The 25,044-nt window shown below is 51.3% G+C and overlaps 1 protein-coding gene across 1 annotated transcript; it reads left to right on the top strand.

Annotated features, from left to right (window-relative positions):
- The first annotated feature begins 8,037 nt into the window (after positions 1-8,037).
- Positions 8,038-8,979, top strand: LOC138732622 (olfactory receptor 14A16-like). The gene has a single exon (XM_069879261.1). It carries the CDS (start codon positions 8,038-8,040, stop codon positions 8,977-8,979), a length of 942 nt encoding a protein of 313 aa, XP_069735362.1.
- The last annotated feature ends 16,065 nt before the right edge of the window (positions 8,980-25,044 follow it).

The following is a 25,044-nucleotide window of genomic DNA, read 5'->3' as shown; positions in this document are numbered from 1 at the left end:
CTCAATGTTCCTAAGAAGCAATAAAGTGCTCCTCAGCTTCTGCCTAGCAGTTCTCATGTAACTCCTCCCAGGCAAAGACAGTCTTTATTTAATTGTTGTTTGTTTCTTAATTCTAAAATCTTTACCCCCTTTCTTATTCACTTTCTGCTTTTTTTGCTGACTGGGTGTTTGTTTGAATAAGGAGCTGAGATCCTGTGTATTTAAGCAAAATAAAGGACCCTTCATTGGCTTCTGTTTTCCTGAGTTCTTTCCCCCAAGGCCTCTCTGGAGCTGCAGGAACAGGTCCTGTGGTCATGGGTGGAGGGGACAAACAAGCAGGCAGCTAAATTGGAACAGAACTTCAGCATCCAGGCCAGGATGGCTCCGTACACAGCCTGGAGTGAGTGACAAAGCACTCGGGAAACAAATCCGATCTGAGCGAAGGAGAAGGGGGCAAGGCTGGCACAGTTAAACAAAAACGGGACCACCTGGGCTGGGAACATCTCCCACGTGGAAAATCAGCAGGAATCCTGGGATCTCCAAATCCTAGGATGCGTAAGATCTCCCGATCTCCCAATCCTAGGATGCGTAAGATCTCCCAATCTCACACACAGAGCAAGGAGCAGGCATCTCCCGATGGAGAGACCACCTGCCTCCTCCAGATCCTGCTGGAGAGTGAGTCCAGAGGGTGCTTGTCCTGGACAGCAGAGAGGTCTCCTAGGACACCGGGCAGCATCACAGAGGATGACATCCCTGAAAGAGGCTTTAAAAGATAGAAATGAGTTTTAGAACCTATAAATAAGGGCTTGGCCTCTAAAACTAAGGTGTTGGAACTCCAATATTAACCTTTGGGCTTTAAAATAGAGGCTCCTAACCTTGGGTTTTAGACACAGAAAACGAGAGTTTAGACCTTCAAAATGTAACTGTGGGTCCCAAAATGTCTATGGGTCCTAGAAAACAGGTTAGAACCCTGGAATTGAAGATTTCAGCCCAAAACATGAGACTTCTGCACTAAAAGGATGGGCGTGGTGCTACAAACTTGTCTTTTGATCCCTCAAGGGAGGAGAATCTCTTGCTTCCAAGAAATGAAGCTCTGGTCCTGAATGCAGGGCTTTAGGCACTCCAGTAGAGGCTTCGAGCCATCAAGGAGGGGGTTGGATACTTTCCATGACAGTCTGGAGCTTCAAAAGGAGGGTTTGGGTCCTACCAGTGGTGCTTTGAAAGTGAAACTGAGGCTTTGAGCCAGGACCTCGGGTTTCATGCCCTGAAATGATGCTGTGGTACCAAAGACAACAGCTTTGCAGCTTGAAATATACCTGAGAGGCTAAAAATGAGGATCTGGGCCTTTACAACTGCAAACAACTCCAAAAATGAAGCTTTGTTCCCGGAAAAGGAAGCTTTGGAAGCTAGAAAGGAGCTAAAAATAAGGCTTTGGCCCATAACACTGAGGTTTTGGACATCCAGAATCAACTTTGGTCCTTAAAAATTATGCTCCGGGACAATGAAATGTGTCTTTAGACTTAAAAAACGAGGGTTGAGACTCAAAATGTAACTATGGGCCTCCTAAGAAAAGCTATAAGTGTTAAAAGACAAGTTGGAACCCTAAAATCAAGGATTTCCACCCTAAATATGAGACTTGGGGCACTAAAGAGATGGGTGCAGTGCTACAAGTTAAGTCTTTTGTCCCTGCGAAGGAGACAAACCTCTTGGTTCCTCTGTTGCCTCAAGAAATGAAGCTCTGGTCAAAACTGCAGGACTTTGGGTGCTCCAATGGAGGCTTGAGGCTGTAAAGGGGGAGGTTGGATCCTTTATGTGAGAGTTTGGAGCTTCAAAAAGAGCCTTTGGGCCCTACAAATGTTGCTTTGAAACTGAAATTGCATCTTTGAGCCCCGACATCAGGTTCTTTGCCCTAAAAAGATGCCATGGTAGTGAACAGGATGGCTTTCAGCCTAAAAATGGGACTTGAGAGGCTCAAAAAGAGGATTTGAGCCCTCACAGTGAGGCTTTGTTGCCTGAAAAGGAGGATTTGGGAGCTAAAACTGAGCTTTTGAACCCTGTTAGAGGCTTTTGTCTCCAACATGGAAGCTGTGGACATAGAAAACCAGACTTTGTGCCTTAAAAATTGTGCTGAATAGTGCTGAAGGCTGAAGAGCTTTCCCGAGGCATCAAATCTGCTGAGTTTGAACCCCCAGGGGTGCAGAATCCCCCGCTGCCCTGGAGTCTCGGCCAAGGCTTTTCCCCTCCTGTCCATCCCAGAAGGATCCTGCTCCTCTGGACGAGAAGCTGGATGTTCCCAGGTGTCACAGGAGCTTTGGCCAGGTGATAGCTGCGTTCATGGAGCCGTCAAGTGCCAAAGTCCTTTCTTTCAATCGTGGCCTCGGTGCCCTGTTGACGTCTAAACTGAGCTCTCTTGTTCCCTAGGTTTGTCTATGAGCATAAAATAGAGACCCACTTAGCAGGCTGCCCCAAGCAGGAGGTGGGAAGTGATGTAAATTGCATTGGGTTTGGTCTCTCTTTATATTCCTTTTATCTTTTTTTCTTTCGTCTATTAATCTATTTTTACCTTGGCCCTCAAATGGAAAAAGCATCTCCATGGAGAAGCATGGACAGAGAGCTGGCCAGCTGAAGTTTGCCCTGAGGAGGTGGACGTGGGCACCAGAACACTTGCTCTTCCTCACTAACAAGAGACCTCCACCAATCCCATGCCCTTTCAAAAGGGATTTCACAAAGAAATTTTGATCTTCTCCTGGAACTTCCTCAGCCTGCAGAAGAGAAGGCATCGGGGGGACGTTATAGAGGCCTTCCCGTACCTGAAGGGGTCACCAAGAAAGCTGGCAAGGGACTTTTTCCAAGGGCATGGAATAATAGGATGACGGGGTGGCGTTATGGACAGGGAAGATTTAGATTAGACATTAGGGAGGAATTGTTCACAAAGAAGGTGGTGAGGACGTGGCTCAGGTATCCCAGGGAAGCTGTGTGTGCCCCCTGCCTGGAGGGGTTCAAGGTCGGGCTGGATGGGGCTTTGAGCAGCCTGGTCCAGTGGGAGGTGTCCCTGCCCAGGGAAGGGGGGTTGAAACTGGATGGGCTTTAAGGTCCTTACCAACCCAAACCATTGTATGATTTTGAAACTTCTAGAAAGTTTCAGATAAAACGTTTTTCTTAGGTGCACTTTGAAATCTTCCTCTGTAACCACACTGGGAAATGACTACAAGGAGCCATGCGAGGCTTGAAGACTTGAAGAAAACAACAGGAAGAGAAAGAGCTCATTAAGGCTTTCTGTAGGTTAATGAGATCCAGGATGGAATTGCTGATGAGTCCTTGAACCTCAGCTGCTGAGAGGAGTTGGAACAAAGCTCTCAAGAAGTCAAAAGCAAAGCTCAAAATTTCTTGAAGTCTTAGTTGGTCTCAGTGAGCATCGTTAGTGACAAAGGCTCCCCAGGGACTCATTAGAGCCGAGAATTGGAGGCCATGATTGCAGGAGGACAAAGGCGCCGTGCAGGCAGCTGTGATGCTGAGAAAAGCCTGGGTTCACTTGGTGAAGCAGAAAGTCCAAGCCCTGACCCCCAGGCCCTGGGCAGGCAGATGTGGCTTTGACTGCAATGATGTTGGTGCCATGAGCCTTCTCACATTGCTGAATTGAAGTGGAAGCAGTTATTCCATGTGATTCCAAATACAGGCCTGTAGGGTTCCTTGAGATGCCAAGGCTCTCACACAGCTCCACGTGCACCAGAAGAGTTGGGGGATAGAAGGGTAGGGTTATTAATGTGCTGGATCGTAGAAGAGTGGCAGAAAATGCGTTTGTGAGAAAGATCATGTCAGAGAGGAGTCAAGTCATAGAGGTGCAATACAGAAGGACAGATGGTTCATAGAACGTTCAAATCATTGTGGATCATAGAATACTCAGGTCATGGAAGAGTCAAGTCATACGAGTGTGAGAGTTTAGTTGGGTATTGGCAGTGTTTAGTCATGGAAAGGTCATAGAAGAGTTCGCTCATAGAAGTTTCATGGAAACATTGAGGCACAGAAAGTGTGCGTTGTAGAAGCATCAGGATATAGAAAGACTGCAGAAGTATCGCATTATAGAAGAGTATAGAGTTGTCATAGAGCCATAGAATTGTCAGTTCATAAAGGAAGCGTCTCATATGAGTCAGGTCATAGAGAGTCATAGAGGGGTCAGGTCATAGAAGGGTTTGTTAATAGTTGGGTCCTAGAAGAGTCGGGTCACAGAAGCATCTGGTCATATATTGGTCATAGAAGTGTTGGAGCATAAATGATTCATGTCATAGAAGAGTCACAGAAGACCTGGATCGGAGAAAGACACAGCATTGAAGAGTCAGAGAGTAGCTGGGTCATAGAACGGTTTGTTCATAGAAGGCTTAAGTCATAGAAGGACCTGGTCATTTAAGAGATGGTCGCGGAAGAGTTTAGTCATAGACAAGTCGGCTCGTAGAGGAGATATAGAAGAGCCCAGTCACAGATGGTCCATAGAAGAGTCAGCTCATAGAATATTTGAGTCATAGAAGATTTGGGTTATAGAATATTTGGGTCATGGAAGAGTCGACTCATAGAAACTTGAGTCGGGTCATAGAGGGGTCATAGAAGTGCCGGTTCACAAAAGGGTTGGGCCATAGAAGGGCCGTGTCATAGATTAGTCGGGTCATAGAGGAGTCGGGTTATAGAAGAGTCAGGTCATAGAAGAATCACAGAGAAGTCAGGTCATAGAAAGTTACGGAAGAGTCAGAGGAGAGTTGGGTCACAGAAGGCTTGGGTCATAGAAGACATTTTTTAGAAGTGTTGGGTCATAAAAGACTCATATCTTAGAGGATTGGCGTCATAGAGGGTTGGGTCATATAAGAATTCAACTGTAGAAGGTTTAGAGAAGTGTTGGGTCATAGAAGGATCAAAGAAGATTTGGGCTATAGAAAGATCAGGTCATAAAAGGGACAGAGAAGTGCTGTTTATAGAAGAGTCTGGTCATAAAAGTTTCATAGAAAGTTTGGGTCATTTAAGGGTCATAGAGGAGTCTGGACATAAAAAAATTCAGGTCATAAAGAAGTCTTAGAAGGGTCATATAAGTCTTGGGTCATAGAAGATTCACTAGAGTCAAAGAGGGCTCAGGTGACAGAAAACCTGCGTCCTAGAAGAGGTGGCTTATGTAAGTGTCTGGTCATGGGAGAATCAGACCGTGGAAGAGTTGGGTCATAGAAGGATGGTGAGACATAATCTACCAAGGGAAATAAAATCCCCTTCTCTTTCAGACACCCAGAAATGGGATCCTACTAGACAAATTCTGGGGCAAAGCCTTTTGCTCCCCTACTCATCCACTGGCCATTTCTGATGTGGCAGTGGTACCAGCGGTCAGGGAGTTCCCACACTCTCCATGACCTCTGGAAGATGATGGAGACACTGTGACATCTTCCTGTTCCCTCAGCTCCCTGCGATGCTGCCCCTCCTGTCTCATAGACTGTGAAGAATTCCTTTTGCCCAAGAGATCCCTGACTTGACCTCTACCCACTACTGGTCAAACTCCTCCAGAGTCCTACCATGAGTCACAAAGCCCTGTGAGACCTTGATGGGGAAGGCAGGGACAGAGGACACAGTGAACCTCAGATCTGTGACACCTGACCCTTCTAAATCCAGCAGTGCCTACGCAGGGTATTTTTCTTCTTTAACTGTTCCTGAAGCAGCAAAATCTCATCATGGGTCCTTGAATGGACTTTCAAGCTGAGACTCAGTTTATCTGGAGCCTTGCAGTGCTTGGAAGATGCTGTCCTTGACTACCATCTCTCCTGAGCTCTGTGACCATGTCCCAGCTCTGTCTCCCATGGGAATGGCTCCAGCTCCTCCTGCCTGTGCCCCTGGCTGAGGGCATTGCTGCCCATTAGGGCTGAAGCCCTGAAGCTGTGGCACCAGGCAAACTCATCCCTGCCATGAGGAAACCATGACCAAGGGTTTCAAGACCCTGTGTGCGCATAAGCTTTGCAGAAGATGTGTCTGGGAGAAAGGGAGCTGAGTGTCTTCCCAGCCCCAAGCCTAAAGACCTCGGATGAAATGCCTGAATTCACTCCGTGGGACAGATCCTCCTACTTTGGAGAAATGATTTCGTTCCCTGTCACCTTTCTGAGGTCCTGTCTAATGGTGAGACAAGAAATTGATTCTCATTCCCTGTTATTTTTCTAACAGGAGCAATGACACTGCAGGACAGAAGTGTGCCTGCCCAGATGATGAAGGAAGCATCAGGGATGGCTTCAGCCTGTTTCTCAGAATGTTCCCCTGGAGCCCCAGGGACACCTCGAGGGAGCCCAGAGGGAGCAGAGAAAGCGCTGCCTTGGGCTGCTCCTCTGCTGCTGAGCTGGGCTGGGCTCCTGGCAGGGAGGGAGCTCATCATGAGACAGAAGTTGAGAAAAGAGCCAGGTCTGGCCAGGAGCAGCTCCTCTGCAAAGCCCAGCAGGGCTGAGGGCACTGCCTGCAGGCAGCGAGGGGACAGGAGGGAGCAGAGAGAGGGGAAAGGCAGGTGGGGTGGCAGGAGAGAGGAGGCTTCATTTGGAGAAAACTCTTCACAGCCCTTCTCCAGGTGAGTCTCTGAGTGCAGGACAATGCAGGTGCGGTTGCTGGAGGGATCTCCTAAAGCCGGCACAGCCACAGCCTGTGGGATCTGTCAGGAGGGCTCTTGCATTAAAGATAAGGAACTTCCCAGACTCTGTGTTTTCAGTTCCCTGCACCTGGGGAATTTGGTGGGAGAAATGGAACCAGAGCCTTTCATGCTTAAACAAATCACTGAGACTCCTGAGCAGTATCCTTGAGCGGTCAGCAGGTCCGATAGGAGCCTCCGAATATGTCTCCAGCTGGTCCTCTGCCCATGGACAGCAGCAGCATCACCTCTGCTGGACCCATCAGGCTCAGTCTGTTCCATCCTTTTCTGTTTATCAACAAGACCCTACGTCCAGCTTAACCCGGGCAGATGTTTGTGTAGGGCCAGGGGGATGCAGAGAGGGTCAGATGGGATCTGTGAGTGCTGACAGGGAGAAGGCATGGGACAGGGAATCAGCTCCATTGAGGAAAACCTCCAGAGAGAAGGGATAGGATCAGAGATGGAGAGGAAACTTAAACCAGAGATGTTGATGGAGGGAGAATTTATACAGCTCTGTGTGATCCCCTGCAGTGCAGCCCCTTCCTCTGAGCAAGCCCCCTGCCTTCTCTCCCACCCAGCAAAGCCTCTGCCTTCAGGGCTCTGGGTTCCAAGGCTGAGCCCCCTCCTCTGCAGCCACAGCTCCAGTGCCCTCTCCGGAGCCCAGGGGCTGAGAGCAACTGCCCAGCAAGGTGGGTGTCTGGGAGGGGGCGAGCACAGCTGGGGAAGGGGAATGCTGTCTGTGTGCCCGGCTGCCTCTGCCCTGGCCTCTCACAGACAAACCCTCACTCAGTTTCTCCCTGTTTCTCCCCTTGTCTCCGTTCTTGCTGTTGTTCTCTTGTTCTCTCTGCCAGTCTCTCTGGGGATGGGAGTTGCAGAGTCAGGCACTGATCTTCTGTGCGGCTTTGGGCAGTGCATTCCTGAGGAATTAATTATCTCGTCTGCACTAAGATATCCTCGTTAGGACATTTGGCTTTTCTTGAGTTTTCCTCGCAAGCACTATGCTGCCCTCACAGATGCAAACCTGTCCCGTCACACCTTTAGGCATTCGAAACCTCTAAGCCTGCTACCTTCTCAGCTCCTCATCCCCGGCAGTGCAGATGCTGACAGGCCCTTCTGCACCAGGAGCAGTTCCCCTGGACAACGCTGAGCCCCAGCAGTGTCCCCTGTCCCCACCGTCCCCATGTCCCCTGCTGCAGAGCAGGGCTGACTCCTCGCAGCCAGCGGGCAGAGGCTCTGCTCCTCCCGGCACATTCAGCCGGCACCGAGCAGGGCTCCAGGCTCAGAGCTGGAGGAAGGGCTGAAAAAAGGGGACAAGGTGTGAGCAGGAGGGAGGGGAAGGAGAAATGGCTTTGATTTGGCTCAGAGGTTATCCTAACTTGTCACTGTCCTTCTCTCATATGACAGTGTCCTGTGTCTGGAGGCAGCAGATGTCCAACAGCAGCTCCATCACCCAGTTCCTCCTCCTGCCATTCGCAGACTCACGGGAGCTGCAGCTCTTGCACTTCTGGCTCTTCCTGGGCATCTACCTGGCTGCCCTCCTGGGAAACGGCCTCATCATCATCACCATCGCCTGGGACCACCACCTCCACACCCCCATGTACTTCTTCCTCCTCAACCTCGCCCTCCTCGACATGGGATCCATCTCCACCACTGTCCCCAAATCCATGGCCAATTCCCTCTGGGACACCAGGGCAATCTCCTACTCAGGATGCGTTGCCCAAATGTTTCTATTTATTTTCTTCCTTGGTACAGAATATTTTCTTCTCACAGTCATGTCCTATGACCGCTACGTTGCCATCTGCAACCCCCTGCACTACGGGACCCTCCTGGGCACCAGAGCTTGTGTCCACATGGCAGCAGCTGCCTGGGGCGCTGGGTTTCTCAATGCTCTGCTGCACACGGCCAGTACATTTTCCCTGCCCCTGTGCCAGGGCAATGCTGTGGACCAGTTCTTCTGTGAAATCCCCCAGATCCTCAAGCTCTCCTGCTCACATGCCAACCTCAGGGAGGTTGGGCTTCTTGTGGTTAGTTTCTTAGTAGCTTTTGGCTGTTTTGTTTTCATTGTGGTGTCCTATGTGCAGATCTTCAGGGCCGTGCTGAGGATGCCCTCGGAGCAGGGACGGCACAAAGCCTTCTCCACATGCCTCCCTCACCTGGCTGTGGTCTCCCTGTTTCTCAGCACTGACACGTTTACCTACCTTAAGCCTCCCTCCTTCTCCTCCCCATCCATGAATTTAGTTGTGTCATTTCTCTATGCAGTGGTAACTCCAGCACTGAATCCCCTCATCTACGGCTTGAGGAACAAGGACCTCAAGGATGCGCTGCGGGAACTTATAACTGGACAGAGCTCTGATGCAATAAATTCCTGACCTTCTGCATAGCAGTTCTGGTGTTACTCATGGCTGGTGTTACTGCCTTCTATATTTTTATATTTCTACTTTTTTTTTTTTAACTTATGATCATGTTTTCAACTCTTTTTGAGTTCGTTGTGGGTTAGGTAATGACAACCCACACTATTGTAATCAAAATAAAGCCACTGCAGCACCTTGTCTCTTCCTCTGACCCTTCCTCCAAGGCTTTCTGGAGCTTCAGGAACAATTCCTTTGCTCATGGCTGGAAAAGAAGAAAGTCCCAGCAGGGCAGCACTGCCAGACACCAGCACTTGATCCCCCAGAGCTGTTCTCTCTCCATTTCCACACTCTCCTTCTCCCCCCTTGCCTTGCTGTAAGGCCTGAGGGCTCTGAGCTTGGTCACAGCCATGCTGCTTGTGGGACAGAGCTGCCTCCAGAACAGCCTTTCCATAGAGCAAGGGGACCTCCTCAGGGCAGAGCCTCAAGGCTTGGGGCTTCTTCTAAACTTTCTCTCAGGAACTGACTCAAGCATTTGTCCCAGAGGCAATAATCCTGGTGAAACCCCTGCCAACCACCATTCCCAGCACTGGCCTCTCACCCCAGCTTGGAGAGTTTCTTTGTTCTTCCATGAGAGGACACTGATTGAGTAGACCAAAGGCCAATTTGGCATTGTACGGATCAGATGTGAGCGCACACATCATGTCTGTGAGCTGAGATGAACCTGAATGTGTAGACAGAGCAGTTTCTTCAGTTTCCACGAAGATCTCTGGGACAGATATTGCCTCGAAGTCTCTTCTCATTGCAAGTAACAAGACATGGGAAATCGCCTCAATATAGCACTTGGATGTCCCTCCACGAACCAAGGTCCCCATGTTCATTCCTCATGATGTGGGGCAAGCGTACTTTTACCTGTTCAGGTCCTAGGACATGAGGAGGTGATGGATGAGTAGGGGGTTAGGATGTCAGTTGTGTCTCAGAAACTCAGAATCCAGCAGGAAACATCTGACTGTGACGGGGACGGTGAGGTCAGTTGTGTCTCTGGAGGTGACGGGGCAGCAGCAGGAACACGGCTGGGAAAGGAGCTCTGCCCAAGCCCCCACAGGACCTGTGCAGGGAGAGGGCTTGGGGACGGATGGAAAACACAACGGAGCCTCCTCAGGCCAGGAACAGGCTGGCAGCATCAGCAGGAAAATCCCTTACGGTACGGGGGCACCACGGGTCCTTCACACCTCGGCACCTGCCAGGATCTGCTGACAGCATCTCTGGGGCAAATGCCTTGTGCTCCTTCTGTTGCCCCAGCAGCATCACAGACACAAATCCCTTACAGTCAGGGGGCACCTCGGGCCCTTTGCCATTTCTTCTGCCCACAGGGATTGCATGAAGTTATTACAGTTTCTGGAAATTTCTATATGGGCACAAAATCTGCTTTTATTATAAAAATTTATGACTGGATGAGGGTTTAGTGGTGTCTAGGGATGATGTGCCATGTGCAGAAATAGGTGTTAAGCAGCCTGCGATCAAGCACCAAGTGCAGAGAGGAGCAAATGCAGGTAGGGAGTGTACCGGTAGGACCCAAATACAGAACGATATGGAGAGCTAGGATGATGTCTGGGAGAGGAAAGAGTCACAAGGAGGAACTTGTCAGGAAGAAGGAATGTCAAGGGATGGGTAGTGGATGGGCAGACTGTTTTTTGAGCTTGAAGATCACAGGCTTCTAGAATATCTTGGGTTGGAAGGGGCTCATGAGGATCACTGAGTCCAGCTCCCTGATCCTCACACGACTGTGTAAAATGGAACCATATCACTAAGATGATTGTCAAGATGCTCCTTGAATTCTGACAGGCTTGGTGCCATCACCACTTCCCTGGGGTGTTCCAGTGACTGAGCACCCTCTCCATGAGGAACCTTTTCCAGATGTCCAGTTGGAACTTCCCCTGATGCAGCTGCATTCCTTTTCCTTGTGACCTACCCTGGTCACCAGGGAAAGGAGATCAGCGCCTTCCCCTTCACTGCCCTCCTTGAGGAAGCTCAAGACTGGGATGAGGTCCCAGCCGTGTCCCACGCTGGGCTCTGCACACAGCCCTGCTCTGGGCAAGAAGAGAGGCTGGACACGAAGAGCAACGGAAATCCAGGACTCCTGGTTTCAATCCAGCAGATGCCACCACAGACCGTGTCCTCACCGTTCCAGCCCCTCTGCCCAGGCCAGGGCGAGAGTCTGAGCTCAGCAGCAGAGCAGCCTGCCTCACACGAGGACCTGCGGGAAGAGGATTATCTTTCTTGTGGATTCTGCAGTCACAGAAATGCTCCCTTGCACTTCTCCAAGGACATCCCTTTCCCCAAGGGAGCATGTCCAGCCTGGCCTGGCTGCCGGTGCTGGTTTCCTCCCTGTGCAGCCCACAAGGCCACTTCTATGACCCAGATTTCTATGTTCAGGCCCTTCTATGTTCTGACTCTTGTATTATCCAAGTCTTAGAATCATAGAATCATAGAATAACCAGGTTGGACGAGACCCACCAGATCATCGAGTCCAACCATATTCTTCTATAATACAACTTTTCTATGGCCTTTCTTTGACCTGCCTCTTCTATCACCCTACTTCTACTCTTCTGTAGCCCAGCTCTTCTCTGAGCCCTCTATGACACTTCTAAGATCATAGAATTATAGAATAGGTTCGGTCGGAAGGGACCTTCAAGATCATCTAGTTTCTACCCACCTGTCGTGGTCAGGAACATCCCACTGGATCAGGCTGCCCAAGACCCCATCCAACCTGGCCTTGAACACCTCCAGGGGCGGTGCAGTCACAACGTCCCTGGGCTACCTGTGCACTGCTTGGGGCATCTTCTGAGCCCTCAGGTGTCCCTGGCTCTGGGGACGGACACCAGGTCTACCCTGCGCCGACCTGCTTAGCTGAGTAGACGTGGCAGCCAGAGCGGGTAAGCCCAGGCAGCCAGTGGAAAGACCTGGTAGCTAGAACTGGGTAGACCTGGGAGCCGGAGCTAGGTACACCAGGAGAACTGAGGTGGGAAGACCTGGCGGACGCAGAGGGATTGACCTGTAAGCCGCCCCTGTACTCTGTGAGACCTGGTCATTTGTCCTAAAATTAGCGTTTTCGGTCAAAAGTTGGTATTCTGACCCCAAAAAAATCAGATAAGATCAGTGTTCTGGCCCTACAAATGGGAGTTGTGGCCCCAACAGTGGGTGTGCTGGCTCCGCTCTGGGGGCAGACAGTGATGGCTGTTAGGTGACACCAGCACCAGGGACGGGCACCAGGTCTACCCAGCACCAGCCGCCAGGTCTATGCAGTATCCACTTGCTGAGCTGGGTAGACTTGGCGTCCGGAGCTGGGTAGACTTGGCGTCCGGAGCTGGGTAGACTTGGCGTCCGGAGCTGGGTAGACTTGGCGTCCGGAGCTGGGTAGACTTGGCGTCCGGAGCTGGGTAGACTTGGCGTCCGGAGCTGGGTAGACCTGTCAGCCTTAGCAGCCAGCTTGATGTGGGTGTCCCTGCTGCTGTGGTGCAAGCTCCATGACCTCCACCTGCCTTGTAGCGGCCCTGCTGCCTCAGGAAACCTCAGCTGCCGCCTCTCCAACCCCCACCAGCTCCCTGTAGGGGTTCCTGCTGCGATGCCAGCTCGGAGACCTGCCTGGTGGTGGCCCTGCTGCCTCAGGACCCGCTCCAGCAGCCACCGCTCCTGTCTGGAGAGTCATCGCTCCGCAAGCAGCTCGTCCCAGATGAAGGAGAACCAGCCGTGCAGCTGCCAGATGTGGCTCTCACTGAAATGGTCCTTGTGGCCTCACCACAGCCCCAGTGCACTGGAACCAGCTTAGCAGCCTCCAGGAAGAGCTTAATACCACATGGACCCTCGGACAACCCGAGATCCTTGTGGGGGTCCCTGCTGCTGCGGAACCAGCTCTGTGACCTCCACCTGCTTGTGCAGCCACAGGAACACTCCAGCGGCCACCTCTCCAGCCTCTCCAGCCTCTCCACCTCCTGATGCGCTGCAAGCTCAGAGACCTCCACCTTCCTGACTGTGGCCCTGCTGCCACCGGAGACCCCAGCAGCCACTGCTCTGACCTCCCTATTTAATCTCTCGCATCTATGAAGTGTCTGGATTTAAAGGAAAAGTTGGACACTGGCTGTGGGGGGAAGCAGCTGCGGGTCTCCCCTAGTACAGCAGCCTGGAGGAGTTCCAGAAGAGCTTAGAAAAACACCACCACGTGGACACAAACACAAACGTGGGCAACACCGAGGGAGCTGAAGAACGAGAGTGGAAGTTACACATTTCAGGGAAGTAAAAGCAAACTGAAGGGTTTTTTTATTTTCGTATTAGCAACCACAGAAAGTTGTGCACACAAGGTATGGCCAGACAACTCCCCCCCCTGCCAAAAATCAGAAGGTGGCAAGTGCTCACTCTCTAGGGTGTCCTCAGCTAAACCGTGGCAGAAGGGCCTCACAAATCCAGTTTTTAGCAGTCAAGTAGATCGTAGCCATCCTGCAAACAGAGGGAACTCGCCTCGAGGAGCCAAGCACGGAGCCCACATGAGCTCAGCTAACGCAGGGGTCACCAGCACCGCGGGTGAGAGTCCTCTTTGTCGGTAACGTGGCCACGTGTGCTGCATCTCAGTGACGGGGGCTGACAGTGCTGGCTCTTCCCCGTCACAGCCACCGTTCTGCTTGTATGTCATCAGGTGCCTTAGTTAATGTCAGTGAGAGTTGCTGCCTCCATAACGGGGAAACCACCACCCCTCCTTAACCACTACTGCGTAGCCTAAAGAGGAAAATTTGTGTGTCTACTACCTATCCAAATAAATTATTTGAAATATAACTATATGCCTTATCAGTCACCCTGAGGTGATCAGTGTTGCTCTCATCGTGCATCTCTCACAGCAGCTGCTGATGGATGATCTCCCACACCATCCTCTTGCAGAAGTAAAGGATGTCACTCTGGAAAGAAAAGGAAAAATCCTTTAAACACGAAGTCGAGGCAGAAAATATGCACAAATATCAACAGGGGGAAACCCTCTTCTCCAGGAGACATAAGGGCCAGGTATCCCAAACCCACCGGCTGCGGCATCTCGTGTAGGGAAGTAGGAAGCAGACACCAGATGTAAGGATGGAGAACACAGCTCTGCCCTTCCGAGGCCACTGTGAAGCTCCAACCCCACCAGCCACGCACCAACCCCACAGCGAGGGATAGAACCCCCATCCCTGCTCCAGGCACAATCAGCAGCTGCTGCGGAACTCGGGACCTGATGGAATGGCTGGAAGATGCCAGGGGAGGGTGAGGTTGAGACTTGCAGACAAAAACTCCACAGTCGCTTCCGTTCTGGTGCTGAGGGATTTCCTAAGGAATGCAAAGAAGCAGAATTTTCCAATACCATAAAAGAGAGGCAGTTTGGAAGCAGCACACGTTACCCATCCTAACAGACACGCGGGACAATCCATTCACCATCGCACAACTCAGGAAACAGACCTGATTGACCACACATCATCTCTTCGCTTGGGTGTCACAATCCAAGTTCTTGGCAGGCTGAGAAGGGAGAGCAGCCTCCGAAGAGAGACGCCACAGAATCAAAGTATTTGATGGTCTTCTTTCTCATGTCGGTGACCTGTGATTACAAGGGGACTGTCAGACAAAGCACAAACTTCTGCTGCACACACACATCAAAATCAACACGGCTTTTCTCACCAGTTTTCTCTCCCCATCCAATTCCAAACAAAAAGCCACACCTCAGATCCTGTGTTCAGTCTGGGGCCTCTCACTACAAGGTATTGAGCTGCTGGACTGTGTCCAGAGAACACCAACAAAACCAGTGAAGTGTACAAAGCACAAGTCTTATGAGGAGCAGCTGAAGGAACTGGGACTGTTGAACCTAGAGAGGAAGACCTGGCAAGGGGCAGTGCTGACTGCTGCAGAGGAAGGTAAAAAAAAACCCCAGGGACACTTGCCAATCCCCCCTGGGGGAAAAAAAGCCTTCCTCCCTGCAGCTGCAGGGCATGAGAAACCATCTTCATGGGGCAGGAGCAGCAGGCAGTAACCTAGCCAAACCGGGCTAAAGAAATCCTGACTAGTGGTCCTGCTCGATGCTGCAGAGGAAGGCAAAAAACCCCTGGGGACCAGTGCCAATCTGCCCCAGGGGAAAATTCCTTCCTGACCCCAAAGCTGGTGATCGGCTGTTCCCTGAGCATGTGAGCAAGACCTGACTCCTCATCCCACAAGCTGCTCATGCCTCCCAGAAGATGCCGGACCTTTCTTCTCCCTCAACCTGAAGCCATCCCAGGGGCTTCCAAGAGTGGCAAACTGCTCCCAGTCTGATGGGCCTTCGGGGCAAGAACCCTTCTCCTGTCCTGTATGGCACCAGTGGGTGCTCCAAAGCACTGGAACCCCTAGCTTCATGCTGTTACTGACCTTCAGTCTGCAAGAGAAAAACACAGGGAGCACTCCAGTGCTCCTCAAGAAGGAATTCCCTTGTCTTACCACTCCTATCCAGCTGAAAAGACCTCCTAGCCTCCAGCACCTCCCGGGCTTGGTGGCTCTTCTCATCTCCTGAGGAGCTGGCAGCTTTGTCCAGCCTCCAGCCTTCCTCCCTTATCTCCCTCCAGTAATTCCACGGGCTCCGTAAGGGCTTCCTCGTGGATGTCTCGGAGCTGTCCCCAGCCCAGCTGTCCTGGTGGCGAGGCTGGGCAGACTGACAGAGGGAAGGGGACGTTGCCCCTGGTTACCTGCCTGGGGCATTGTGACTGTGCGGTGCCAGGCACTGGCACTGTGACACGGGGGGGGACGGGCACTGCCCGCCCACCCACCCCCTCTGCCCAGCATCCAGGAGCCCATGGGGACCGTCCCTACCCTTGGTGGCCTTGATCTGGCTGGGCACAAACTGCTTTCTGGGGCTGTAAAGGTGCTAATTTAAGCAGCCACAGCCTGGAAGAAAGTCAAAGCATAACCACAGCAATAGGTTGCAATGGATGGTGCCAACAGAGCACCACAGGCTCACAAACCACGTGAGCAAGGATTACACTGCTGTGGTGGACACATTGGTCATTTTCAGATCTGGAACGCTTGGTTCTCTGCTCAAACCACAACTAGGCAAATGATATCTCATCCTAACTGTAAAAACAGCCCAGCACTCTTATCAGCATCGCATCCCCTTTTCCCACTGAGACCAAGCTACACAGTTGGCCATGTTTATGTAGGATGTGAATTATGCTTCAGCCACAGGTGAAGCTTTCACAGAATCATAGAATAACCAGGTTGGAAGAAACGCACTGGATCATCGAGTCCAACCATTCCGACCAAACACTTAACCATGCCCCTTAGCACCTCATCCACCCGTGCTTGAAACACCTCCAGGAAGGTGACTCAACCACCTCCCTGTGACTTTAAGCTTTCTGAAACTTCTTTGCTTACCTCGATTTGTGGGAAGATGTACAGATCTTATCTAAAACCCTGGAAAATCTCTTCTTCCTCTAGGATTTAGTATTTTGAGTACTGAAAGCATAAGCAAGGCACTATTCTTGTCATTTTGTACATCAGTACCACAATTGCTACGTACTTTCAGCCTACAGAAATAAGGCCCTTTGTACCCTTACAATCATTTGGTTGTGGTGATGCCAGAGGTGAAAGAAAAGGGATTTGTTTCTCTCGGCACGAACCTTGCAGAGGTGTAGAGAGGATGCACAATTTCCTCACCATTCCTTATCAGTGTGTCAAGTGACATTTGTTTTGTACTGCTGTGTAACGTTATGAATGGCAACATTGGCATGTGACACATTAAATCAGAGTAATGAAAGTTCAATTGGCAGACTCTGTGTAACGGGTGAGTTTTCTTTCTTTGTGAATTTGAAAGAAGAGAAGAAAAACTTTAGGTAATGCAACCTGTCATTTCGTGAAAACTGTTCAGTCGTGTGGCGCTTGACTTACATGTCTTCCTCATCTGCTTTTGGCTCATGTCTGCCCTCATCAACAGCAGCGGCACAGAATGATCCTGAATCCTTCTCCTTCTTTTCTTTTGGAAGCAACAGAGTTAATCTCCCTTCTGGAGAGGAAGGAAAACATTCTTGCAGTTGTATGTTAGCTAACTATCAAAGTGTATGTAAAGTGACAGCAACAGTAACAAACATCCTCCCACGTTCAATCAATAAAACCCAAATCTTTCTTACCAACTTTCTCTCCAGCCAGAGCAGGACCTACTGAAGCGACGTCACTGTCAGCTGAGACATTCAGCAGTCCCAGAGGGACTTCGGCTTGCCAATCCTTTCTCTTTTCCTTGGTGTCGTCAGTACCATCGGACCCTAAGTGGAAGTAAAAGGCAAAGCAATGTTCTCATAGGATGAGATGCTACAACATGAGGGAGCTGGGGGTGTTTAGCCTGGAGAAGAGGAGGCTGAGGGGAGACCTCATTGCTCTCTCCAACTACCTGAAAGGAGGTTGTGGAGAGGAGGGAGCTGGGCTCTTCTCCCAAGGGACAGGGGACAGGATGAGAGGGAATGGCCTCAAGCTCCGCCAGGGGAGCTTTAGACTGGATATTAGGAAAAAAATTTTCACAGAAAGGGTGATTGGTCCCTGGCAGAGGCTGCCCAGGGAGGGGGTTGAGTCCCCTTCCCTGGAGGGGTTTAAGGGATGGGTGGGCGAGGTGCTGAGGGACATGGGTTATGTTTGGTAGGAATGGTTGGACTTGATGATCCTGTGGGTCTCTTCCAACCTGGTTGTTCTATGACTCGATGATTCGATGAGAGCTCAGCAGATAAACCTGCTATGGCCTAGACTTAGCTGAATTTACTGAATGCCAATCGGCGCTGGCCCCGGCACCGGCTCGAGTGCCTTCAGAGACGGTGCCGTGGCTGCACCGTCTGGCACTGGCAAGAGTCAAGCTCTCAACCAGCAGCACTGCTCAGCCAAAACATCTTTGTTGAGTGCCTTGCTTTGGCTGTTTGCTGCTCTCCTGAGCATCAATCAGTCCCGCACGGAACTTCGGTGGCCTTGATGGGATGGGCCAGCTAAACTGCTGAGCAGGGACGCCCACAGTGCCCTGTCCATTGCGGGGGGATGCTGGAGCAGAGCCGCTGGGCTCGGCCACCTCCAGATCGCTCCGTGCCGCTCCTCTCTGCAGCCGTGGCAGCGCCCTGCACATGAAGCTCTGCCTGGCCCTGGGCCAGTTGCAGGTGCCGATCGGCGGGAAGCGGGCAGCCGGGGACCCTGCTGAAGAGGAGGAAGGCGAGGCCACCGACTGCCTCGGCCTCGTCTGGCCCCGCGGCTCCTGCGCGGTCACTTTCCCGTGAGTGCCGGTGCCACGTCCCACGGCAAGGACTGGGCAGCGGCTCTGTCCTGCCCCACGGGGCTCCACGCTGCCTCTGGGGCACTTGCCACGGGCAGGGCTGCGCTCGCCTCCATCTCTGCCCGCAGGCTGCGCAGAGCGGGGGCGCTCAGGTTGTTTCCCTGCTTTCTGCAGCTCACACCAGGCGAAGGAGCCGTGGGTCAGCGCACTCCTCGGGTGAGCCCTGCCTGGCAACGCAGCCGTGGGGGCGATGCTCCCAGCATGGGGGGATGCTCCATGGGCAGCTGTCTGAGGCGGAAACAGCGCTCCAGAGCTGTTATTTCTAGCAGAAAGTTATTACAGATGGGATCAGTGCTAGATGGAAAGGGCCCCTGGAAGTCCTCTACGCCACTACTCTCTTCCAGGGCCAAGATCCACTCCCTGTGACACCTCCCAGGCCTGCACTGCCCTCCTAGGGAACAAATTCTCCCCAATACCCAGTCAGAGCCCACCGACCTGCAAGTTCTGGCCTCTGCCTTTCTCTTTTACACCCTCTGCCACAAGTGAGAGGAGTCTGGCTCCACAGTCCTTGCAAGGGCCCTTTAAGTAGGTGTAAGCTAGTATCAGATCACTTCTCAGGCTCCACAAGCCCAAGTACCTCAACTTATCCTCAATAAAAGGCACTGATCTGAAAAATATTCAGGGTATCAGAGCCCAGAAATTAACAGCAACTCTAGCATTTCTACTTATTTAAAATAAATGTAGATTAAGGGCTTGGTTGAGAAAATACAGAAAAACCTCCTGCAGTTTATTATTCTAAAACATACAACACAACTGAAATTACAAATGAAACTACACATCTCCCTTCCCCTTTGGTAAATTACTTTAAAACAGAGATACTTGAGCATACCTGTGAAGTAAGTATTTTGGCAATTGCTCCACTACAGCGACAAGAAACTCTGAAACTGAAGCCGAATTCCTCATTTGCAACAGGTTCCTCTTTGCTGCTTTTGGAAGGGTCTTCTAAGGAAGCCTGGCTTTCAGTCCCACAGTTCTGGTCGCTCTTTCTCTTGGGTACCATATAACTCTCTCCATCTTCTGCCTGACATTCCTCAGACTCTCTCACTTGTTCCGCTTTCTGCCTTTTAGTTACAATATTTGTCTCTTCTTCTGATTTTCTCTTAAGAGGCAATCTGTTTTCTTGAAACACATCTTTTTTCCCCTCGCACCCACGAAGGTTTCTCCAAGCAGAGATTACATCCAGCCAAGACTTTGGTTCCTCAGTGACAAGGCTTTTAACCTCATGCAGCGTTTTCCCTGGAAGAAAAAGTAGTTTCAGCATAAGTACTACAGTCTCAGAATTTGATTTTCCTACAGATTGAGAACAGCTGTTAACAGACGCCGTTCAAATTTTGTTTGTGTGTGAATCCTGGAACCACAGCAGCAGGCATCACTGCCATCACAGGCACAACTGAGCTCTCAGTACCCACACATGCCACCAGCAGAGACCAAGGCATCCCTCTGATTATAAGCTCTGCAGAACCAAGACGAAATTGTGCAAGGATTGTATTCTGCAGAAGAACTCAGCAGCTCTAAAAAAACTGGACCATTCCCAGGGACAGAGGGCCAGCCAACCATGCCACCCTCCCCAGAAAGCACTTGGTCCAGGATTAGAGATGTGAGACGCTTGCCAAGAAGCAAAGACACACATTGATTCAGCTCAGAATAAAGTCCACAAATTTACTCTTTCTGAATGGAAATATCTCTTCGCTACTATCGACCTGACTTCAGTCCGGCAAAGTCTCCGACACACGCCTGTTCTTACACCTGGAGATAACCCTCCTGACCTAGCTAGGACAAGGGACACACAAGGAATATAGAGGCCAATTCACTGCAAAACCTCAAAACTGGTCAAGGCACAGGGGACTGGGAGAAAGGGACTTCTTTACTCTGTTAGAATCGTGCTTAAATTTGATCCTCAAAGCCCAGGGCCACCTGTGATCTCCCAAATAAAATCCAACCTGCATGCAGATTTCCATCCATCTTGTTCTTATCACAGAATCACAGAATCACAGAATAACCAGGTTGGAAGAGACCCACCGGATCATCGAGTCCAACCATTCCTATCAAAATTATTCAACACTGGCAGAGAATGTGACTCGAGTAGCTGAGATTTACCAGAAATCTGTGTACTTAACAGATAAGCGACACAGGAGACACGCCTGGATCCACTTTGCCTAAAAGAAAACAACTCAACCTTAAAAATGCACACAAACTGTCCAGAACTGGACTCGTTTCGTTAATCTTATTTTGGTGTGGCTGTGTTGTTACTCACACACATCTAGGTAAAGTGCCAGCACTGCAGAGGCTGGTAAGGTATCTACTGGAACTATTTTTAAAACCATTTTGAGCACAAAATAGTCCCGCATTGAGAACACACCAGGGCAAAAGATACTTCAGAATTTATTACTGTGAATTACAACTACAGCTGTTGGAATCAACATAAATCCTGTTAACCAATAAAATATTAATTTCCATGCCAGCAAAACACAAGCTGGTATCTACTGAAAACATTTTCAAAGGCATTTTCACAATACAAAAAAAAAAAAGCATTGGGAACACACCTAGGCCAAAGATACCTCAGAGCTGATCACTGTGCATCAGAACCACAGCTGTCAGCACAGAAATAACAGACTAACTTCACAGACAGGACTTCTAGGAACCTTCCACTACCTGAAAGAAGCCGACAAGAAAGCTGGGGAGGGACTGTTCACAAAGGCTTGTAATGACAGGACGAGGGGAAATGGGGATGAACTGGAGAGGTGCAGATTTGGGCTAGACATGAGGAAGAATTTCTTCACCATGGGAGTGGTGGAACACTGGAACAGGCTGCCCAGGGAAGTTGTGGAAGCCCCATCCCTGGAGGTGTTCAAGGCCAGACTGCACGGGGCCTTGGGCAGCCTGATCTGGTGAGAGGTATCCCTGACCATGGTGTGGGGGTTGGAACTAGATGATCTTTAAGGTCCCTTCCAACCCATATTGTTTTATGATTCTATGACTTCCACCGGGGTTCACGATTCCAAGTACACCCGAGAGAAGGTGCTGGTGCCGGCCTTACCTTTCTCCCTAGAAACGGTGAGCGGGGGCTGTTTGTGAAGCCGCAGGAACAGCCGCTCTCCAGACCGGAGCTCCCTCAGCTCATCCAGCTTTGCCTCTGTGCTGAAGAAGACCTTTCCAGGCACGCTGACCACCTCCAGGGAAACACAAGCTGCGATCATGGCAGGAAGATGTGCAGCTGCCCACCCCAAACAAATGCACATTTGGGGCGAGCAGCAGCCCCTCCACCCCGGGTTCCCCCTCCTTCCGGGTCCCTTCTCACCCCCGGCCCCTCTGGGTCCAGGATTAGAGACCGGGGACACTTTCCAAGAATCAAAGATGCACATTGATTAAGCCCAGAATAAAGTTCACAAGTTTGTTCTTTTAGAATGGAAATTTGCACTTGGGGCACAACAACCCTGAGCAGCTACAGACTAGGAGAAGTCTGTCTAGAAAGCTGCCTGGAGGAGAGAGACCTGGGGGTGTTGGTTGACAGCGACTGAACATGAGCCAGCAGTGGCCCAGGTGGCCAAGAAGGCCAATGGCATCTTGGCTTGGATCAGAAACGGCGTGACCAGCAGGTCCAGGTAGGTTCTTCTCCCTCTGGACTCAGCACTGGGGAGACCGCTCCTCAAATCCTGTGTTCAGTTCTGGGCCCCTCACCACAAGAAGGATGTTGAGGCTCTGGAACAAGTCCAGAGAAGAGCAACGAAGCTGGTGAGGGGGCTGGAGAACAAGCTTTACGAGGAGTGGCTGAGAGAGCTGGGGTTGTTTAGCCTGGAGAAGAGGAGGCTGAGGGGAGACCTCATTGCTCTCTCCAACTACCTGAAAGGAGGTTGTGGAGAGGAGGGAGCTGGGCTCTTCTCCCAAGGGACAGGGGACAGGACGAGAGGGAATGGCCTCAAGCTCCACCAGGGGAGGTTCAGGATGGACATTAGGAAATAGTTTTTCACAGGAAGGGTCATTGGGAACTGGCAGAGGCTGCCCTGGGAGGGGGTTGTGTCACCTTCTCTGGACGTGTTTAAGGGACAGGTGGATGAGGTGCTAAGGGGCATGGGTTAGTGTTTGATAGGAATGGTTGGACTTGATGATCCAGTGGGTCTCTTCCAACCTGGTTATTCTATGATTCTATGATTCTATGTTGCTTACATGTGCAAGGCACATGCGTGGTGTGTGCATGGGGTGAGCATAGCGTGAGCCTAGAATGTGTATGACGTGTGTATGGCTGGTGAGTCATCCTGATGACATGTGCTAGCGTGTTTGATGCATATGTATAGCATGTACACAGAATGTACGTAACATGCACATGGCATATGTGGCATGTTGCTTGTGTGTGCAAGGTATGTGCGTAGCATGCGCAAGAAATGTGCATGGCTGCTGTGTCACCTTCATGGTGTGTGCGTGGCATGTCCATGGCTGGATGTCATCTTGATGGCATGTGTTAGTCTGTTGGATGCATGTGTATGGCATGTACACGGCATGTACATAACATGCACATGGCATGTGTGGCATGTTGCTTGTGTGTGCAAGGAATGTGCGTGGCATGTGCTTCACCTTTTTTGAATGTGCTAATGTGTGAGTGGCATGTGGATGGCATGTAAACAGCACATACATAAAATGCAAATGTTCTGTGTGTGCAGTGTGTGGAATGTTGCTTGCATGTGCAAGGCATGTGCACGGATGGTGGGTCACCTTCATGGCGTGTGTGAGCATGTGCGTGGTCTGTCCATGGCTGATGTGACATCTTGATGGCACGTGCCAGCATGTGCGTGGCATGTGTATGGTATGTACACAGCATGCACATAACATGCACATGGCATGTGTATAGCACGTGCAATGTTGCTCACATGTGCATGGTGTGCGTGTGGCCTGTTCATGGATGGTGTGTCACAATCATGGTGTGTGCTAGTGCTTGTGGCATGTGGATGATGTGTACACAGCATATACATAACATGCGCATGGCATGTTTGCCATGTTGCTTGCAGGTGCAAGGTGTGTGCATGGGATGTGCATGAGTTGTGGCGTAAGCCTAGCATGTACATGGCGTGTGCACGAGAGCAGTGGCATGTGTGGCATGTGTGTGGTGTGTGCCTGGCATGTGTGTGGCATGTTTATGGCATGTGGCATGCACATGTTTGGCTGGCCAAGCCCATGGCACCCTAGTATTGTTGTCTCGATCCAGCATTCAGTAAGCGCGATGCCATCACGTGCTAACCCTAAGCGGATAACACTCCGGCTCACGCCATCAACTTGATCAACGGTGATCAGCAAAGACGAGTCCCGAGAAAGCCACGTACCCGAATGCTGCTGGCCTGCAGGGCACCGCCACGTCGCTTCTCCCTCTCTCCCTGTGGAGGGGTCGGGATCCCGCAGGGGCTCTTGTTGACAGTACTCCTGTCAGATTCTCCCTGCTGACAAAGCAAAATCAAGGAGCTGTTACAACAAAAAACTCCAAGTAACCGTGCTTTAAATGAACCACTCCCCTCCCCAGCAGCTCTCACCACTGCGAGCGACACCCCAGCGCCCAGCAAGCTCTAAGCTGTGCCAGACTGGCCCCAGCCTGCCACGGGATCAGGCAGAGCTCCTCCAGCTCTCCCTACCACGCTGAGGCCGTCAGAGGGAGGACAAGCGACCAAGTTTTCCAAATGCAGGTTTCCCTCGAGGGAAGCAGGAGTACAGCGGTTCACCCGGGTAGAGCAGCCTCTGAAAGGCCGCGTGTCCATCTCCTGACCCTGAGCTCAGCGCCATGGGATACCTTAGCACTAAAGCTAACGGGAGAAGTATTTTAGTGACCGCTCATTCCCGCCCGACAACCTCCTGAGGCACTGGTTCAGCCACACTTGAAGTAGAGGACAGACACTGAGGAGGCAGGAAGAAGCATGAGAAACTCGAGCTTACTTCACTGACCTTTGCCTCGAGGCAGAGCCCTGACTTCAGGTCTCACAGCCCTTTCTTCTCCTTCACCAAACCAGGATTGGGAATCGGGTTTCGGTCACCTCCCATGACAGAACCCTCCAGCCATGTGCAAGTTCTCCCCAGAGAAAAGGTTCTAGTTCCCTTGCCGGCCCCAAACAGAAGGATGCTCGTGACGTCCGTTCTCATCCGTTTCAGCAGTGGAAACTCCCTTGTTCACCAGGCATCAGCGTTTCTCCCCACTTTGTGTCTAGCTGGCCGCTTGCCTCGCTCAGGTTTCCTCGGCCTTGCAGCCCATCCTCTGCCCGCTCTAGAGGGGAAGAGAAAGCGGAGGTCGGCTTTCACACGGCTCCGAGGAGACACACCACCCACAGGACACTGTTTACATCAGCGCATCACCCATCTCCCACGTGGCTCCTCCCTGCGCGAAGGGTGTCTTCAGCGCAACAACCCACAGGCAGCAGCAGGGGTTACTGCAGTCGGGGAATCCAAAGACTTCCCTTTCTGTGGGACCTGGGAGCATACGCAGCCTTCTGCGTTCGCTTGAAGGATGAGATCCGCCCAGTTTGGGCAGAGAGAGGCAAAAGAAGCCACTTCAGCTGCAGATACCCTCACGCTACGGAGCCTCCTGGTGCTGCCGGCTCTCGTGTGGCAAGGATGCCCAACACCTTCCCCATGGCTTTCACCCAACAGCCGTGACACAACATCAACTCATGTGTAAGCACACACGTACACACGCGCAAAGGAACGCTAGAACAGCAACAACACGAGGCCTCGCTCGGCCACAGTGCCGTTAAAACGGTCCCACAGAAGCCAGACCG

The sequence above is a fragment of the Phaenicophaeus curvirostris genome, chromosome 34 (genome assembly GCF_032191515.1).
Source record: "Phaenicophaeus curvirostris isolate KB17595 chromosome 34, BPBGC_Pcur_1.0, whole genome shotgun sequence".
NCBI classification, from domain to species: domain Eukaryota; kingdom Metazoa; phylum Chordata; class Aves; order Cuculiformes; family Cuculidae; genus Phaenicophaeus; species Phaenicophaeus curvirostris.
This window is presented reverse-complemented; position numbering and strand designations above follow the sequence as displayed.

What these genes read in the sequence shown, in the direction of transcription:
- LOC138732622 (XM_069879261.1), top strand. Translation starts at nt 8,038, where the DNA reads ATGTCCAACAGCAGCTCCATCACCCAGTTCCTCCTCCTGCCATTCGCA.